Source organism: Ambystoma mexicanum, chromosome 2p, assembly GCF_040938575.1.
Source record: "Ambystoma mexicanum isolate Mex_15411 chromosome 2p, UKY_AmexF1_1, whole genome shotgun sequence".
In the NCBI taxonomy this organism is placed as follows: domain Eukaryota; kingdom Metazoa; phylum Chordata; class Amphibia; order Caudata; family Ambystomatidae; genus Ambystoma; species Ambystoma mexicanum.
In genome coordinates, this window is record NC_090923.1 from 74,175,351 (window position 1) to 74,190,815 (window position 15,465).

Consider the following 15,465-nt stretch of genomic DNA (forward strand, 5'->3'; position numbering starts at 1 on the left):
TTGTAGCAAGCTTGATGTTGAGCGACCCACGGTCTTGGGTTCCTTGTTACCTCCCTGATTAAGGGTTTTGTAGTCAGCCTTTTCAGGGTTCATGATTGAGAAGTTGACTGGCATGGCTTTGCCCTGGCCTATGCCCTTAGTTACAATGATGAGCCCTGCTTGGAATTGTAGCCTGGTCAGAATTGTTATGCCTGTTGTTTGATTGGTCAAGAATTGACCATCTGCTGAAGAGCATTGTGTAACTTACATTTGCATTCATTTGTAGGTAGTGGCCTGATTTCCCTCCAGGTCTTGGCTGGAGGTAAACCCATAACCCCACCAGCAAACTTGTGTTTTGCCAGACCAGTAAAATTGCCGGTGCCAGCATTACCGGCAATTTTACCAGCAATTATTCTGGACAGGCAAACCTGTATGACCCACATTGACTGACGCACAGTTTGTCACACGTAGGTCCAGCAGGCTTAAACCCGAAATCAAGAAGGTGAGGATCCCGGTGAGGTAAGTTCAGGGGCCGGGGAATGCAAGGGGAGAGGGACAGGGGGAGATTGCTGCGGGGCTGCGCAGCAAAAGGAGGAGTGTAGGAGGCGAGGGTCCGATATGGACATGGAAGGAGGAAGTGAAAGCATGACCTTGCGTGAGGCAGCCATTAGCGGACAGCCTTCCGCAACATCGCACTGTCAAAAGCGACATTCGGACTTGGATCCCATTTTGCAGAGAACTCTCCTCTTCGGATATTTCTCTGATAGTCCTCTCTTTTGTGAGCTAATGTTTGACTCGTTACAAGTTGCAGAAGAGTCTGTGGATGTTTCTGAGAAACAAACATAAACTCGTGGATTTATTGAGTGTTTTACTAACTCTTTGAGTGGGCTTGTATAATTTTCAAACTTTCTTGACTTAGCCAAAGCAAAAGAGTCCTACACAAATATATTATCTAGCCTGTTATGTGCTAACCTAGTGAATTTCTAATTAACCCAGTGGTATACAATGGTCAGCACTCAAGAACTGGAACTCCAAGTCGAAATATCCCCACTTATATGCACTATGCTGCCTTGTTGTAACAATGAAGAAATGTCTCTTTTCTTCCTGAGCGCAATGTCTTTAGACTTGGATGTCCAAATATCTCAATAAAGATCACGGTTTGTCTGTAGAGGCAGCACCACATTGGCCCCCACTCCTGTTTCTCATAGGACCAAGGGAAAAGAGCCCCCAGCCGCAGCAATGTCATGAAAGTTTTTATGTGGGTTTAGGACATGTCATATCATTCTGATATTTCTTTTTTTCTTAATACAGAGCTATAATGGCTAAGCGCTCTTTGGGGAAAGTTTTCAACGAAGATCTAAGAAGGCATGATGTTCTGTCGTTCACCATCATTTTACCCACACGGAAGCTGAATGAGAAAGTGTTTGAGAACCTCACTTTAGACCTACCTAGCACCAGCACTGTTAGAAGCCTGCGGCTGAACATTATTCTGGAAGCAAAGAACAAAAGTGCTCAACGACAAGTCTATGAAGTGACGAACCCGGAATCCTACCAGCTCTTGTACAAGAAAGGGGTAGACTGGTATGAGATATACGATGACCAGCAAATTCTCCAGACTCTAGAAGCAGTCAGGTACTGGAAAATGATGGGCGTGCAGAGAGGAGAAATCCACATCAAAAACCGACTGCAAGCTTTCGAAGTCAATGTGGAGCATGAGAAGATGCTGGTAGAACTTATCGGTTGCGATCTTGGGGAGTTACATGTCTCCCAGTCCTACCACGATGAGCTTGCTTTTGCACGAAGGCAACTGGCTCGACCGAGGCAGCTGGAGCTTCGTCAGAGGGATCGAATCTCTTACATCATGGAACCTTGGGCCACATCCATGCCACTTCCGGAAAATCTAAAGGCTTTTGCAACCCACAATCGGCTTGTAACCATATTTCATGGAAAGGAGAGCCTAAAGGTGGACATAAATGTTACTGATCTTCCTGACGCAGTCATTCACAGGTACTTTGTACAGGCGGGCCTCGGACAAAGTGAAACAAAGAACGATTTAGTCTTAAAAGTCTGTAACCGGGAAGAGTATATTGTTGGGAGCAAACCACTGATTGACTTCCTGTGGATACGACATTGCCTGAAATCCAAGCAGGAGATCAACCTGTCCTTGGTCCCGGCTCCTTACAAAGATGAGGATGACTTTACCTCTAACGACTGGCCATTGATCGATGAATTGACAGGCTTTAGAGGCACCCATGAAGACCTACAACTGAAAGACAAAGACGTTGAGCAGATCATAGTGCTCTCCCTATGGGACTGTGACAGGAAATTCCGAGCAAAGATTGTGGGGATTGACATTCCCAACCTACCCACCAAACCTCCCCAACAGGTTTATATTGTGGCCAACATACTCCATGGAAACCGCATTTTGTCATCAGCGACTACGAATCCCAAGGCCTTCACTGATGAAGTTCTGTGGAACATCTGGCTTGAGTTTGACATATTGGTGAAGAACCTTCCGGAATGTGCCAAATTGAACCTCAGTGTGTACGAGGAGAAAAGCGCAGAAACCCTGCTAATGGGAAACAAATGTCCGCAACAGTCGGGCATGGACTGGCAAATGAAAGCCAATTCAAAGCTGCTCTTCTTCGTAAACCTGCTCCTGATCGACCACAGGTCACTCCTGCAGCAAGGCGAGCACGTACTGTACATGTGGCCATACCCAGAGCAAGATGACGAGCTGTTTACGTTTGAGGCAGACAGGATTTCGTCTAAGACTAACCCCAGTATTGAGGACACTGTGGCCATCCACATTTTCCTTGACACATACATCTACCCGGTGGTGCTCCCTTATGCCAGGACCCTAGAGTTGAGTTGCTTGAGTCCAACCGGTACTATTTCCAGTCCCACAAATACAGAGGTGTTCACCTTTCAAGATCCAGACAGTCTTAAAAATATGGACCGATTGAAGGGATTTAAAGAGCAGTGTGCAAACTATGGAAGGAACCTGCCCAAGTACCTGTGTCAGATCCAGTGGGGTGATATGGAGACTGTGCAAGACCTTCATTGGCTGCTGGACCACTGGGATCCCCAGTCCTTGGATATTGCAATTGCCCTGGAACTGCTGAGCATTAACTTTGCCGACAAGAATGTCCGAAGCATGTCTGTGAAGCGACTGGAGGCCTTATCTACCGAGGAGCTGCTGAGGTACCTCCTGCAGCTGGTGCAGGTATTTATATATATACTGTGTGAGCCTTGTATAGTGTCAATGTGCTCTAGCACCTTGAAGCGTCTTTTGTGCTAGATGGAATTACAATAATGATCTTAGACCAAATAATTGGACAGACTCAAAGACTATGGAAAAATACTACTTTATTCTCATTTAATAAAGCAGGGAGAACTGACGGGCATCGGACTGTTGCATGCACACTCACACAGTTGCTTGATTACATTGAGGTCTTATACCCCAATATGCATCACCTATTATGTCATTCTATGTGGCAAATCATGAAACCTAATTAGGGACTTGATTGGTTTAGGGGAACATAGCTACATATAGAATACATAGGGGTTGGTACGGGATACCCCTTATCTTGTCACGATTTATTAGGCGGTCACTCTCTACTCAGGGAGTCCCCTACCTCAAGCAAGGTGGCACGCCCCAAAACCCTTACAGATTCAACTTTAGTGAGGCCTCCAACCTATCTTGCACCACCCCAGCAAATACCCTATGTACCACCAACGAGCTAGGAACCAGGCCGGTGTATTGTAAGGATATATATTTATTTAAGGTTTGTCAAAGAACCACAAATCCACCAAAACATCAGCCACCAATGCTGTGGCACAACGCAATATCACAATTTCAAATTACTTGCACCAATGGACTGACTTGTATTTCTAATTAACTTACAGATACTACAACACACAGGTAACATTTAGAGTATTTACATCAAAACACACACCGAGGATATCTTGCACATTCACAATTATGAAATTCGAAACAACCCCCGGTGATTGATTGGGGTTATCACAATGCTACTCTCTCCCAGCATCCCCCACAACCAGGCTGCAGTTATATATGACCCCTTAATTTAAAGGCAAGGTACAGGGAGTGGGAATACAGTAGCAACATCGTTTGGCTTTTTATTAAAAAGGCAGGGATTGAAACATAGACACAATGAAAAAAAATAGTTTCGGGCTTTTTATTTGAAAGGCAAAGTTTAGGAAAGAAACTCAATAGGAAAATCGTTTTGGGCTTTTTATTTGCATAACATGCAGGGCCTTGGAAAAATCATTTTGGGATTCAAGTAAATAAATGGGACCATTTCATTTTCACACTCTACATTCACTTGAATGGCAGCGTTTTAGGGTTACTTATTTTGGGATTATGGATAATATGCCCACTGCCTGTAGATTGGACAAGGAGTTGGGAGGTGTGGATGGTGGAGGCGGAGGGAGGAGACTTGATTCATCATCCCCAAATGACAGGTGGGTTTAACTTATTCAGTGTCCAACGAGGCAGCTACCCTAATTTTTCAGATAACTGCACACACGTTTATATTTGAGTTCTATATTTTGGGGCGAGTTGGAAAATACTAATCATATCTCGGCACGTCCTTCCTGGGAGGAGCAACCATTTTTATCAATTTACTCCTGAGCCAAAATAGTCACCACCCTGACCCTTCATGATTCAAACCTTACTTTCATAACCTATCATCACCGCAACTTTCCATTCTTCGGAATTATGAGAAGGCGGAATCATAATTGTCTTCATAACTTAACTTGTATACGTCACACAGGATTCATGTTGACATGAAATCCGGCTGGATTCTTATCCCCTTTAATATGAGTCTGGGAGAAGCTCACTCGGACATACGATTCTCTTTTAATTAAAGAAAAGAGGGCCCAATAGTTATCATATGGCAAGGCATCACATGTGTCCCTCAGTTTCACATTGCCCCGCCTATTCCTAGGTTTCATTTCTCCATTGTCACCTGACACGAACATCTGCTTATCAGCGAGGTCTGTTTCATGCACACTGTTTGATCATCCATTAGTGGCTCTGAAGCCATTTCTTGAGGTCCAGTCAGTCCTGAAAAGGTCATTTCTGTTGGCCACTAATGCACAGTTAATGGGCAGACCTGACCTTAAAGGTCATTTCTGCTGGCTGTGTTATCTACAACTCCCACAATTTGGATCTAATTTTCTGTTATTTCTTTGTATTTCTAACTGAACCAGGCCTGCATTTCCTGGGGGACCCGGCCCAGCCCAGGTCATAAATTCAAATTTTCAAAGGCACAGAACAGTTTAGTGGCAAAACACCAGCTGCAGCCATACTTCAGAAAATACAGCTTTAAATCGACAAGATGTGCTAACATGTAATGTTTAACATTATATCTGGGCATGTTGTTTATCATATAATCTTTCTTTACATACGGTTTGGACAGGTTCAAGTTCACTTTAGGCATTATTCACACATAGGCCACAGTTACATAGAAAATCCAACAAGTGGGCCTTTCCCATTTGAATGTCAGTTTATTTGTGAAAATATTGTCTTTCTCTGAAAATTGTCACTTGGCTTCACTTTTTATATGTTAGGCACAATTCCTCCCTGGTATTTGTTGCATGTCTATCATTTCAATGTATCTTTTCCCATCTGTACTGCAGCAGTTTTGAATCTGTCAAAAGGAGCCTTTTCCCTGTTTACACAATGTCAACCTCTGCAGCCCCAAGTTACTTCCCATGCATTGGGCATTTCCATCAGTTTTAGGCTCTCAGGTAGATTCCCCTTCACTTGCTCACCTGTCCATTTTAGTAGATTTGGCTAGGCCAATTTCTTTTCATTTCACTAGGCCGTATGTCAGAAATCACTGTTTTGTATTGGCTTTTATATTTTAATAGAACTTCACATTAGCCAGCTTCCCTCTTACAGTAGGGTCCTAGCATGGCCTCTCAGTCTCTGTCACTCCGGGCTGTATTTTCACCCCGCAATCTGTAGGGCACACCTTGAACTACCTCTAAATACGTATAGTACTGATTATAGTGGACAAAATGGCAGTGGATTGGTCTCTGCAACATTGTATGCTAGGTCGCCCCATACACCCACTGATTGGTTGGCATGCTACCTCAATCTTGGACTTTTGGCTTTTTAGCAGCACATATGTGGAACAAAACTCAGGTGTTTGAATCCTGTCAGACTACTCCCGTTTTCCCAATTAGTCCATCATCTCTCATCGGTCAGCCATGACCCAAAGTGAGCCTGCTCACTGCCCTGGAACATTCAAAGGAGTGTGCGCACACCACTATCGCTGTCTGACACTTTAATTAATATCCCTTATCTTTGACGTCTGAGTCGCATGTAAAGAGACCACAAATGTGTCAATTTCAGTCTCTTATTTACTGCTATTTGATTTAAGTATACAGGGTGCTGTTGCCCCTCTTGGCCTCTATTGCACACTCTACCTTGCATAGATTTCCTACACTTTTAATTGCCTAATACTTAGTCCATTGCAGAAGTGTTCTTCTTCTTTAATCTAAGAGGAATGTCTGCTTCATTCATAATGTATCCTGGTCAACTCCCCTTGTGCCCTGCAATTATTCCTTAAAAAAGAATCCTTGGTCCTAGGCCAACATAGATTTTCTGTTGTTCTGCACATGGAGCGTTCCAGCCTCTCCTGATTCTGCAACCTTGATCTGTCTCCGAGGTAGCTTTTGTTGAATTCGACATGAGCCATCGTCCATTTTCCTATCGTGGTCATCCTAACCACGTAATATGTTCCTTTGTAGGAAGCCACTATATGTTTCCTTTCTACCTTGCGTTACTGCGTATTTACAGCAATTGACCAGTAAGTTACTTCATCTTCTTTGTATTCACGATTACTTTATATATCTTCTTTATGACATCCCTCTGCCCTCGTCAGATTTCACTTTAACGTTCCATGATGTCCAGAGGTGCGTGCTGACATCTTTCCATGCAGCATCCTTCCACACTTTCAGTGCAAGGCTACATTCAATATGGCTGTCTGAGTGCACAGCGTCTGTCATATACTCGATGCCGTATAGGACAAATACAGAGGGTCCCATTTACTGCTATTCTACTATTCCAATATGGCGGCGGTGAGGGGGTGGGAACCAGTGTGAAAGCATCCACCTGCTCCTCTACATCAATATTTCAAACGTGTTACACTCTCCAGGCTTGAGTCACTTCAAAGATACAGAAATAGAAAGAAGCACCAATGGGGAGAGTTCTAGAAAGCAGAGTCTGCAAATCGCATCAATGGCAGATGGAGAGTGCTGGGCTTGGGGCACATTCAATCAACTTTTTTGGTAACATTAGTGGTAGATGGCATTTTAACACATAGACATAAGAAATCAAATGAAACTGCATGGTCGTTACAGATGCAGGAAGCTCACCTGTTAGAGCTCTGTCCAGGCCTCTGGGGCAAAATACATGCAAACCTCCAAACGTGCATATGGATTGCACCAACAGAAGTGACTTCACAGAAAAGGACATTGCAATGAGCATCATCAGTCTTTGATACTTGGAGGCACCATGCAAGTGACTTTAGAATAGTTTGCCATACGTAAGCCAAGTGGCAAATAAGTTTGTGGTGTAAAATACCTAAATTGCACTTTTATGGAGAACATCTATAGTCGGTAGGCTTTTGCTTTATAACAGTATGATATATTAACATAAACTATGAAGTGAATCACTTACAGAGCTGCAGATAAAATAAAGTGTGATTCAATGATTTGCCCATGATCACACACTTTGGTTAAATGGTGAAATTGAGATACGGACAACTTAAGCAACTGTACACATCTTTACAGGTTTACTTGACATAGATATTTACTTTGGGTCTAGTTTGCAATTCACGTGCTTAAGTCACTGTGGGTGCAAACTGCCCTCCCCACCCACGTGCCTGGCACGCCACTGCCCTTATATGAGGTTGTCCCAAGTGATGTAATTTCTGTCCCAACTGCACCGAAAAGGACATGATTCCCCTGACGCTTTGGCCAGGCTTGGGGACCCCTAATGGCTGCCACTGTCTATGGTGTGGTGTGTTCTGCCTAGCGTTCACACTCGCATAGACCTTTGCTCAAACACATAAGAAGACACTGGAATACAAAATATGGATGAAAATGGCAGCATTTATTTTACATTTTATTCCATCCAGCAATTCTGTATGATTGACGGGACCCCTTCAAGTCATTGAAGAATAGTGCCCATTACCTGGAACGACTTCCCATGACCCGGAAGCACTTCCCAGGCCCCAAACAACATGTAGGTCTAACCGGGACAGGTATTGAGATCCAGCAAAATAAAGAACAAATGGGTTTGGTTCCCGGGCCTAAAAACACACCTCTTTTCGTTACACCTGTCTTCTTAGCATTGTTGAATACTGTGCGCTGTTGGTTTATTTTAATTTCATTCTGTCCCATAGAACTCTCATGCATTTGGGTTTCAGCGCTTTAAAAACATACCTTCACATTTACGGTACCCAGTCATTTCACCGAAAACAAACAAAACAGAGTAGTACATTTCACTGAAGTACATAATACCGAAAAACACCTTCACATTTACATATAGGAGGAATACAATTGCGCTTATTAGGCTTGAAACCCAAGTTAAGACTATATGTTGTTCCAATCTTCCCAAAATAAGCTGTAAGAGTTTAAAAGGTTTACACACCTTTGAAGCGAGTGACCTAGTTTTGAAGGCCTCCTGAAACCTGTTCACTGTCAAATATCAGTTCTGAGGTTCTCTTCCCTGGGACGAGAGATACTGTGAACTGATGGCTTAGAATTGTTGAACTCACAAGACAAAAGAGGATTTTTTATACCATGTAGGAACAGATATTGTAATAAAGTCAACAGAAGCGTAGAGACAATTATCCCAAAGGCTTGCAGTTATATAATAGAGAGGTAGCGAATGCGAGAAGGAGAGGAAAATAGAGCGAAAGGAAAGAGAAAGCCACTGAATATGGGGCCGTAGAATATGGCGGAAAGACCTCGATCGCTTCAGTTACCGCAGCCGGTGTACACTCCACCGGATTTAATGATCATCCACATAAACATAAAACATAGTAGAAGGGATAAATAAATATTAAAGCACTTTCAAATAGCTGGCTGTGCCATCTGTTTATAGAATAGTGCAACACTTAGCTGAGGGAATCCGTCCAGAAGGTGAGTCTGGGACCAGGGTTTTGCTCTGGATGAAACAGGTGCTATATCTTTGAGTCAGTACAATAAAGTTAAGGTCTGAACATGTTCATTCTGATTTCTCCCTTAAAAAATATATGTTAATAACATGTTTTGACAAACTCAACGACAATCCTCCATATACATGCGGCTGGTTTTACCATCCTAAAAAAATATGAATTACTAGAAAATATACTTCTTCTCAAATCCAAACAAGAGGTCTCTCAACACTTAATAATTTAGGATTGGCTATTATAGGATATACGCAGGGAGACAGGCCAATACTTTCTTGCAGCACAAGTAGTTCTAAAGTAAAGGTGCTTTTTTATTTAAAAAAACGTGTCTGCTATATATTTAGGAAGTCTAAATCGTAATGTTTTAGACTCTTTGATATTTTAGATGCTTGTCATGGCTATTTTAGACTTTGTTTTTTGTACTTCTAAGTTTATGGACTCCTTATTTTAAAGAGATCCTTTTTAGGATGGTGAGGAGTCAGAATCATGTCCCTAAAGTTTTTGGTAATTTAAATAGTTATGTTGCTGTCCTTCATAATCACATGTATTTTAACACTGATGTCTCTGCTATATTTTCAGGCTTTGAAGTTTGAAACCTACCATGATAGCGCGCTGGCCAGGTTTCTCATTCGGCGGTCCCTGAAGGTAAGCTGAACATAATATGTATAAGGTTTCACTTCCTGTCCGCCTGCTAGCACCTCCCCTCCACCAGCTACGGTATTAGGTATTTTCCTGCTCTATTGAACACAGGCAACAAAGACAGTGTACCTAGGCCCGCAAGCTGGCCAGCCTGCCAAGCCAAAGCCCTTGCCACACACGAGCACATGCAGGGGGTGAGGCTCGGCCATGTTGGATGAAGTAATTCGCAGGTACAAGGTAAGTGTGTGTGTGTGTGTGTGTGTGTGTCTGGGCGCATGAATGTCTGCGTGTGTCTGGAAGTGTTGGAGGTTTATGAGCGCAATGTTTGAGTGAAACCCCCTGATTGAAAAACAGTGGGGCGGATGACGGAGCGGTTCCAAGTGGTTTCGGCGAGTGACTCCCCCTGAAATGGTCATAATCCCACATTTGGAAGACTGCACAAAATTGATCTACAAAGGGATTTATATCGGTGCAGTCTTCAGCAATCATAAAATAAGCAGTACATCCCTAGCTAGGGGGTATTGCCAGGTCAGGTATGCCACGGGGAGTAATTTAGAAGCCCAAGCGAAGTGAGTGCTTTAACGTTATCCCTGGGGCATTACCTTTCCCGGTAATGATCCCCTCCCGTGCCCCGCAGGGAGGGTTGTATTGCTATTAGAATCCCGGCATATTGTACCAGGATACTAAGAGATTTTATTTTCAAGTTGAGAAATGTTGTGCTTGTCGATTCTCAACTTGAAGAAAAAAAAACTACAAACCAAGATGGCCGCCATAGATCAGGGAGAAGGAAACTACACATAGTCCCTTCTCTCCTTTCATGGGGGCCATTGCCAGGAAGGAGATGTGCCGGGAATACTGAGTGTTTCCGGTGCCGGCAAGGGATGCAGGAGCACAAGATAAGCGAGGAAGAGGTGGGTGAGAGATGTGGAAATTGAGGGGTGTGGGGAGCAGGGTAAAGGTAGCATGCGCACACTTATCTGATTCCTGGTGGGGAAGATGGTGGCCTCTCACTGTTGAAGAGGCTCAAAGCGGGGGTTTTACCATGTGGTAAAGCCACCGTTCTGAGCCTCCTGATTGGATGGGAGGCCTCCACAACCCCCCCCCAGCCGGGTGCTAAAATGTGATAGTAGCCCTGCTACCTCGTCATTAGAAGGACCACATGTGGTTCTGAATTCCCGGGTTCAATGCCACCTTGCTTTATGTGTCATGCTGGGGAACAACAGAACAGCAGACACACATGGAATGAAGGTCACTGCTTCTTATATTTTTGTGCATGTCTTCCTACAGGATCTATGTGAGTTCTCCAGACCATACCAAAGGAAAAACCTCATGTCTAGAGGTGTCTGGATGGAGTGGTAGCAAAATATAGGCACATGTCTACCCTAGAAGGACGAGTCCAAATGTCTACCCAGAATGAAGCGCAGTTCCAGGGATGCAGACCTTGCGTGCTGCTATTTCCTAGTCACTCATAGTCGCAGGTTGCGTATAGCTCCACAGCGCACCTCCTTGGATCTACCGTCTCCTGGGTAGACTCCTGTGTGCGGGTATCACGACCACGGTTAGCATTCCTTGGCTTCCAATGTGTAGACCGATCGACATGCCTCTTGTGAATCCTCCTGGCCCTGGATGTTGCCCAGAAACAATTGCCAGCAGGTATTTTTCTACCCCTGTCAGGGGACCTGGGCAGACTGAAGTTATAATGACCTACCAGTCAGGGGTCACCCTAAGTTGCCTTTCGTGTAGAGCACATTAAAGGCACTAGTGAAGCTTCTCCCACTTGGGTGTCTCTAGGTCCTGCCTGCCTCTGGTCTACAGCCCCCAGCAGGCTTTCAGGCATTTTTTGATTCCTTAGGTAGCTTCTGGCTCATGCAAAATCTGGTTGTAGGTGACTTGTTCGAAATACAAAGGATCGAATGCCTTTTTTTCGACACCAAAATTGGCGGCAAAAAAAGTCTTGAATGCTTTTTTTTTCATTTTTTTATTAAAGGGGAGGGGTCCCCCCAACCCATGTTTTCTTTTTAAAAAAAACTTTTTTATGCATACTAAACTAAAAAAGATCTAAATGAATAAATAAAAAAAGCATTCAAACTTTTTTTCGGTCCTTTTGGTTTTGAAAAAAAGGGCATTCGATCCTGTTTTTTTCAAAACTGTGACTGGACACCATAAAATCCATTGTGCCCTTGGCCTCGTGTCCCTAATACTCATCTGTACAGCTCAGGAGTCTGGTCTCCAGGCTCCTTCTCGTCTTCTCCTCTTTGTCACCATCTCACCAACCCTTCTTCTTAACTCCTTCACTGCCTTGCTTTTTCTGCCTGCTTTTATACTGCATTCGACCCTCTTAAGTGACTTAAAAATGTTAGTGATTGGTTAGTTGGTTAATCCTCCCTCCTGTTAGTCCACAGCGGCATAACTGATTATGGCATGTCGCCAATTCTTACCTTCTCCCCTTTTACTATTCACGTAGCTCGCGAGAGCCTGGATCTCCCTCTGATCCCCCATCCTCTAGTGAGCAAGCAATGAGGAGCGCATACGTTGCTGTGAGCCTCGTACTCACTTCTCTGTGTTTTTCCCTGAGTCGATGTATGCATGTTATTGCAGCAGAACTGCTCAAGATCTTTCAGAACTATACATGATCCCTAATCGTTATCTCTTGCACCCAAGACATTACTCAACTCAAGACTTTGGGGAGGCGAGAGAGGTTCTGGGAGATCCTTAATTTACTGCCTTCAAAGATCTCTTTGTGATGCTGGTGGCTATCCTGTCCCCCAGAGCCTTGTGCCCACCCTGTTTCCTGTGCCAATAATCGTGCCTAGCAGGCCATCGTGGCACCTACTAACGAGGGAGGGGTCCTACAGTTAGCACCGCTCTGGCACCAGACAGCAATCGCATTGTTTTAGGCCATCATTACGAGGTTGGTGGTATCCCGTTGATAGTACTGGCGGGATACCACCAAATGGAATTAGCATTTCCGTCGCCTGATAGCCCGGTATTTCTGGGATATTACACTCTGCAGGAATGCCATCAATTCCCCATTCCATGGAGTCCTACAGGAGTCCCTAATACTCCGATAATACCGGTGGCGGATATTCAGAAAATTCCCCCCATGGAGCACATTTTATTTTCGGTGCTGGTAACTCCGGCAGTTTTCTGCCAGTGGGAGTGATTTATCTCCAGCTCTTAGCTGGAGGTAAATCAGTCACCCCCATGCAAACTTGTAGTTTCCTGTGTGGGAAAAGTGCCGTTGGTTTCCTGTGTGGGAAAAGTGCCGTTACCGGGTCCCGTGTGGGGACCAGGGAGCTAACAACGGGCCGGTCTTAATCGGCCCGTTGTTAGCTCCCTCTCCCATTGAGCCCTATGGGGGCTCAAATGGGAATGGGGAAGGTCCGGGCCTGGCTTCCCTGAGGGTTCCCTGAGGGAGGAATTACCGGGCCCTCCGAACTCAGAATGGCCCGGTAATTCCCCATTCAGGGAACCCTGTAAAGGATCCTGGTTTGGCGGCAGCCATGGAGCTAGTAGCTCCATGGCTGCCGCCAAACTCGTAATGAGGCCCAGTTAAACTTTGTCTTATGGCGGGGTTTTCCGTTCTTGGGGCAGGGGATTTCCAGGGCCCAGATCCTCTTACGTGTAAACCAGGAGGCTTCTATTAGTCCCCTGACCGCCATTACACTCTGCCTTCAGCTTTTGCCTCCCCCTCCTCAGGTCCCATTTGCCAGGCTGTTAGCAAGCAGGTTCTTTCGCCACAAATTATTACTATCTCTCTGTGGCCATCTCTCCTCTCCTCCTCTCCCTCCTCCACCTCCTTCTTAATATTCCTCATTCTTGACATTACGCTCAACCACCTTCTCTTGGCTTCTAAGCTCCCTCCTGTTCGTTTTTCACCACTCTTCCTCCTTAGGACTCTCCGACTCTCTTTCCTTGATGTCTTTCGCAACCCATATGAATAAATACTCTTCTCCCTTCATGCTGATCTCTCCAACATCATCCTTATTTACTTCTTCCGCCCTTCCTTCTTTATCTCACTGTCCAGCCACAAACCCCTTTCTGATATTCCTCCTTGTTTCGGTTACAGGTCAAAGGTTCAAATGAAAAAGAAATGAAAAAGGATCGAATGACAAAAGGGTCGAATCAAAAGGACCGAAAACAAAAGGGTCGACATTTTTAAAAAAAATTTTTTAGGGGTGTCCCCCGCAAAACCCCTTTTTTGTGGTAAACACACTTTTGTTTCCTATATGGAAACCCCCAAAAGATATATATTCTAAAAAAAAATGTGAAATGTGTATATAAAATAAGTATGTTTTAGGTCCTATTGACTCGACCCTATGGCATTCGATCCTTTTGGATTTGAACCTTTGACTGGACACCCCTTGTTGCTCCTTCCCTCCTCACCGCTTTGATCTTCACCCCCTCTTTAATCTCCACCTCCTCCTTCCACTAGACTTCCTTTTCCTTTGCCACTTCCTCTGCATGCCCTCTGCCCTCTTCTCTCCAGCCACCTTCATTCTTTTCTCAACCCTAGTACTCTCCAAGACTGCTCCTGCATCTCTACACACCCACTCTGCTATGGTAAAGCCCCTGGTTGTTATAACAGCTCAGGACTAACCCTGGGGGTCACTCCCCCTAGGTTTTATTGAATTAAATCAGCTGTTCAGCCTGATTTTTCTCCAAGTGGGAATGGATACACCATAATAGTCTGTGGGTTTTCTGCCCCTATCTGGCCACAGCCCCCTTCCAGCGATGTGGTACAGGTCTTGGTGTAGGCCGGCCATCATTTTGAAATGCCAATTTGCTTGTGTGTGGAGCGGGCTGCTTCATGCTCCTCTGTCAGTGGTGTGTCCAGACTCTTTTAACTGAGGTGGCCCAAGTGGCATGAAGTACACGCACACACACACATAATGATCATAGTTTAGGATAATGGCGTGGCCAATCAAATTCCAGTGGTAGCATGTGCCAGCCCAGGCCACTTCCTGGACACGTCACTGTCCATCTGTAATTGTGCAGTAGTGCATGCGACTCCCAAGATGAGAGGATTCCCAATGCGAGGTTGCGTGTGCACACGTGTGCCTGCCAGACCTTGCACTGCTATACCCGGTCATAGATTGCTCTGCCTCAAGCGACTCCCAATCTCTATCGCTCTATGAACAGAGTCAGTGACCACGCCTTCTCCAGTAGCCCTAATGTGGCCATACCCAGGGTTCCAGCGATCTTGAAGGACGTTCTCTTGGGAGATGGAGTCCCTGCTAAAACCACAGGAGCCCTATTTTGCCAAAAGAAGAGCTAGTGTTTTCGATGGTTCCTCTAGAAGTAGAACGTCTCTTAAAGGGATACTGCGGGACTTTATTTACTGTGACCAGCCCCTGCCCTTGAGGTCTATGTGCTAAGTCCATTGAAATCTTGCCACAGCTTTTCTTTATCCCTCCCACTCCTGCTGGGAGATGCATTTTGGTTGGCCCACGCTGGGAGGGGAACTCATAAAGAACTCTTTCTTGTTGTGATTTCCTAGTTTTGAGGAAGAAAAATTACTGAGGCATCTCGAGTTGCTAAAGTTAATGATTATTGAAAAAAAAAAGTCATTACCTATCACACAAAACGATGCATACTAAATTGCTTCGTGGGGCAGTCTTTTCTAAATTAAATC

The 15,465-nt window shown here is 44.7% G+C and overlaps 1 protein-coding gene across 2 annotated transcripts in view; it reads left to right on the forward strand.

Annotated features, from left to right (window-relative positions):
• Positions 1-15,465, forward strand: part of LOC138566221 (phosphatidylinositol 4,5-bisphosphate 3-kinase catalytic subunit gamma isoform-like) — a 152,188-nt gene that overhangs the window by 20,994 nt on the left and 115,729 nt on the right. For both annotated transcript variants that reach the window (XM_069643280.1, XM_069643279.1), the window contains 2 exons: positions 1,291-3,205; positions 9,771-9,836. In XM_069643280.1, the coding sequence (XP_069499381.1) occupies positions 1,298-3,205; positions 9,771-9,836 (1,974 nt within the window). In that variant the 5' untranslated portion in view covers positions 1,291-1,297. The remainder of the gene's footprint in view (positions 1-1,290; positions 3,206-9,770; positions 9,837-15,465) is intronic.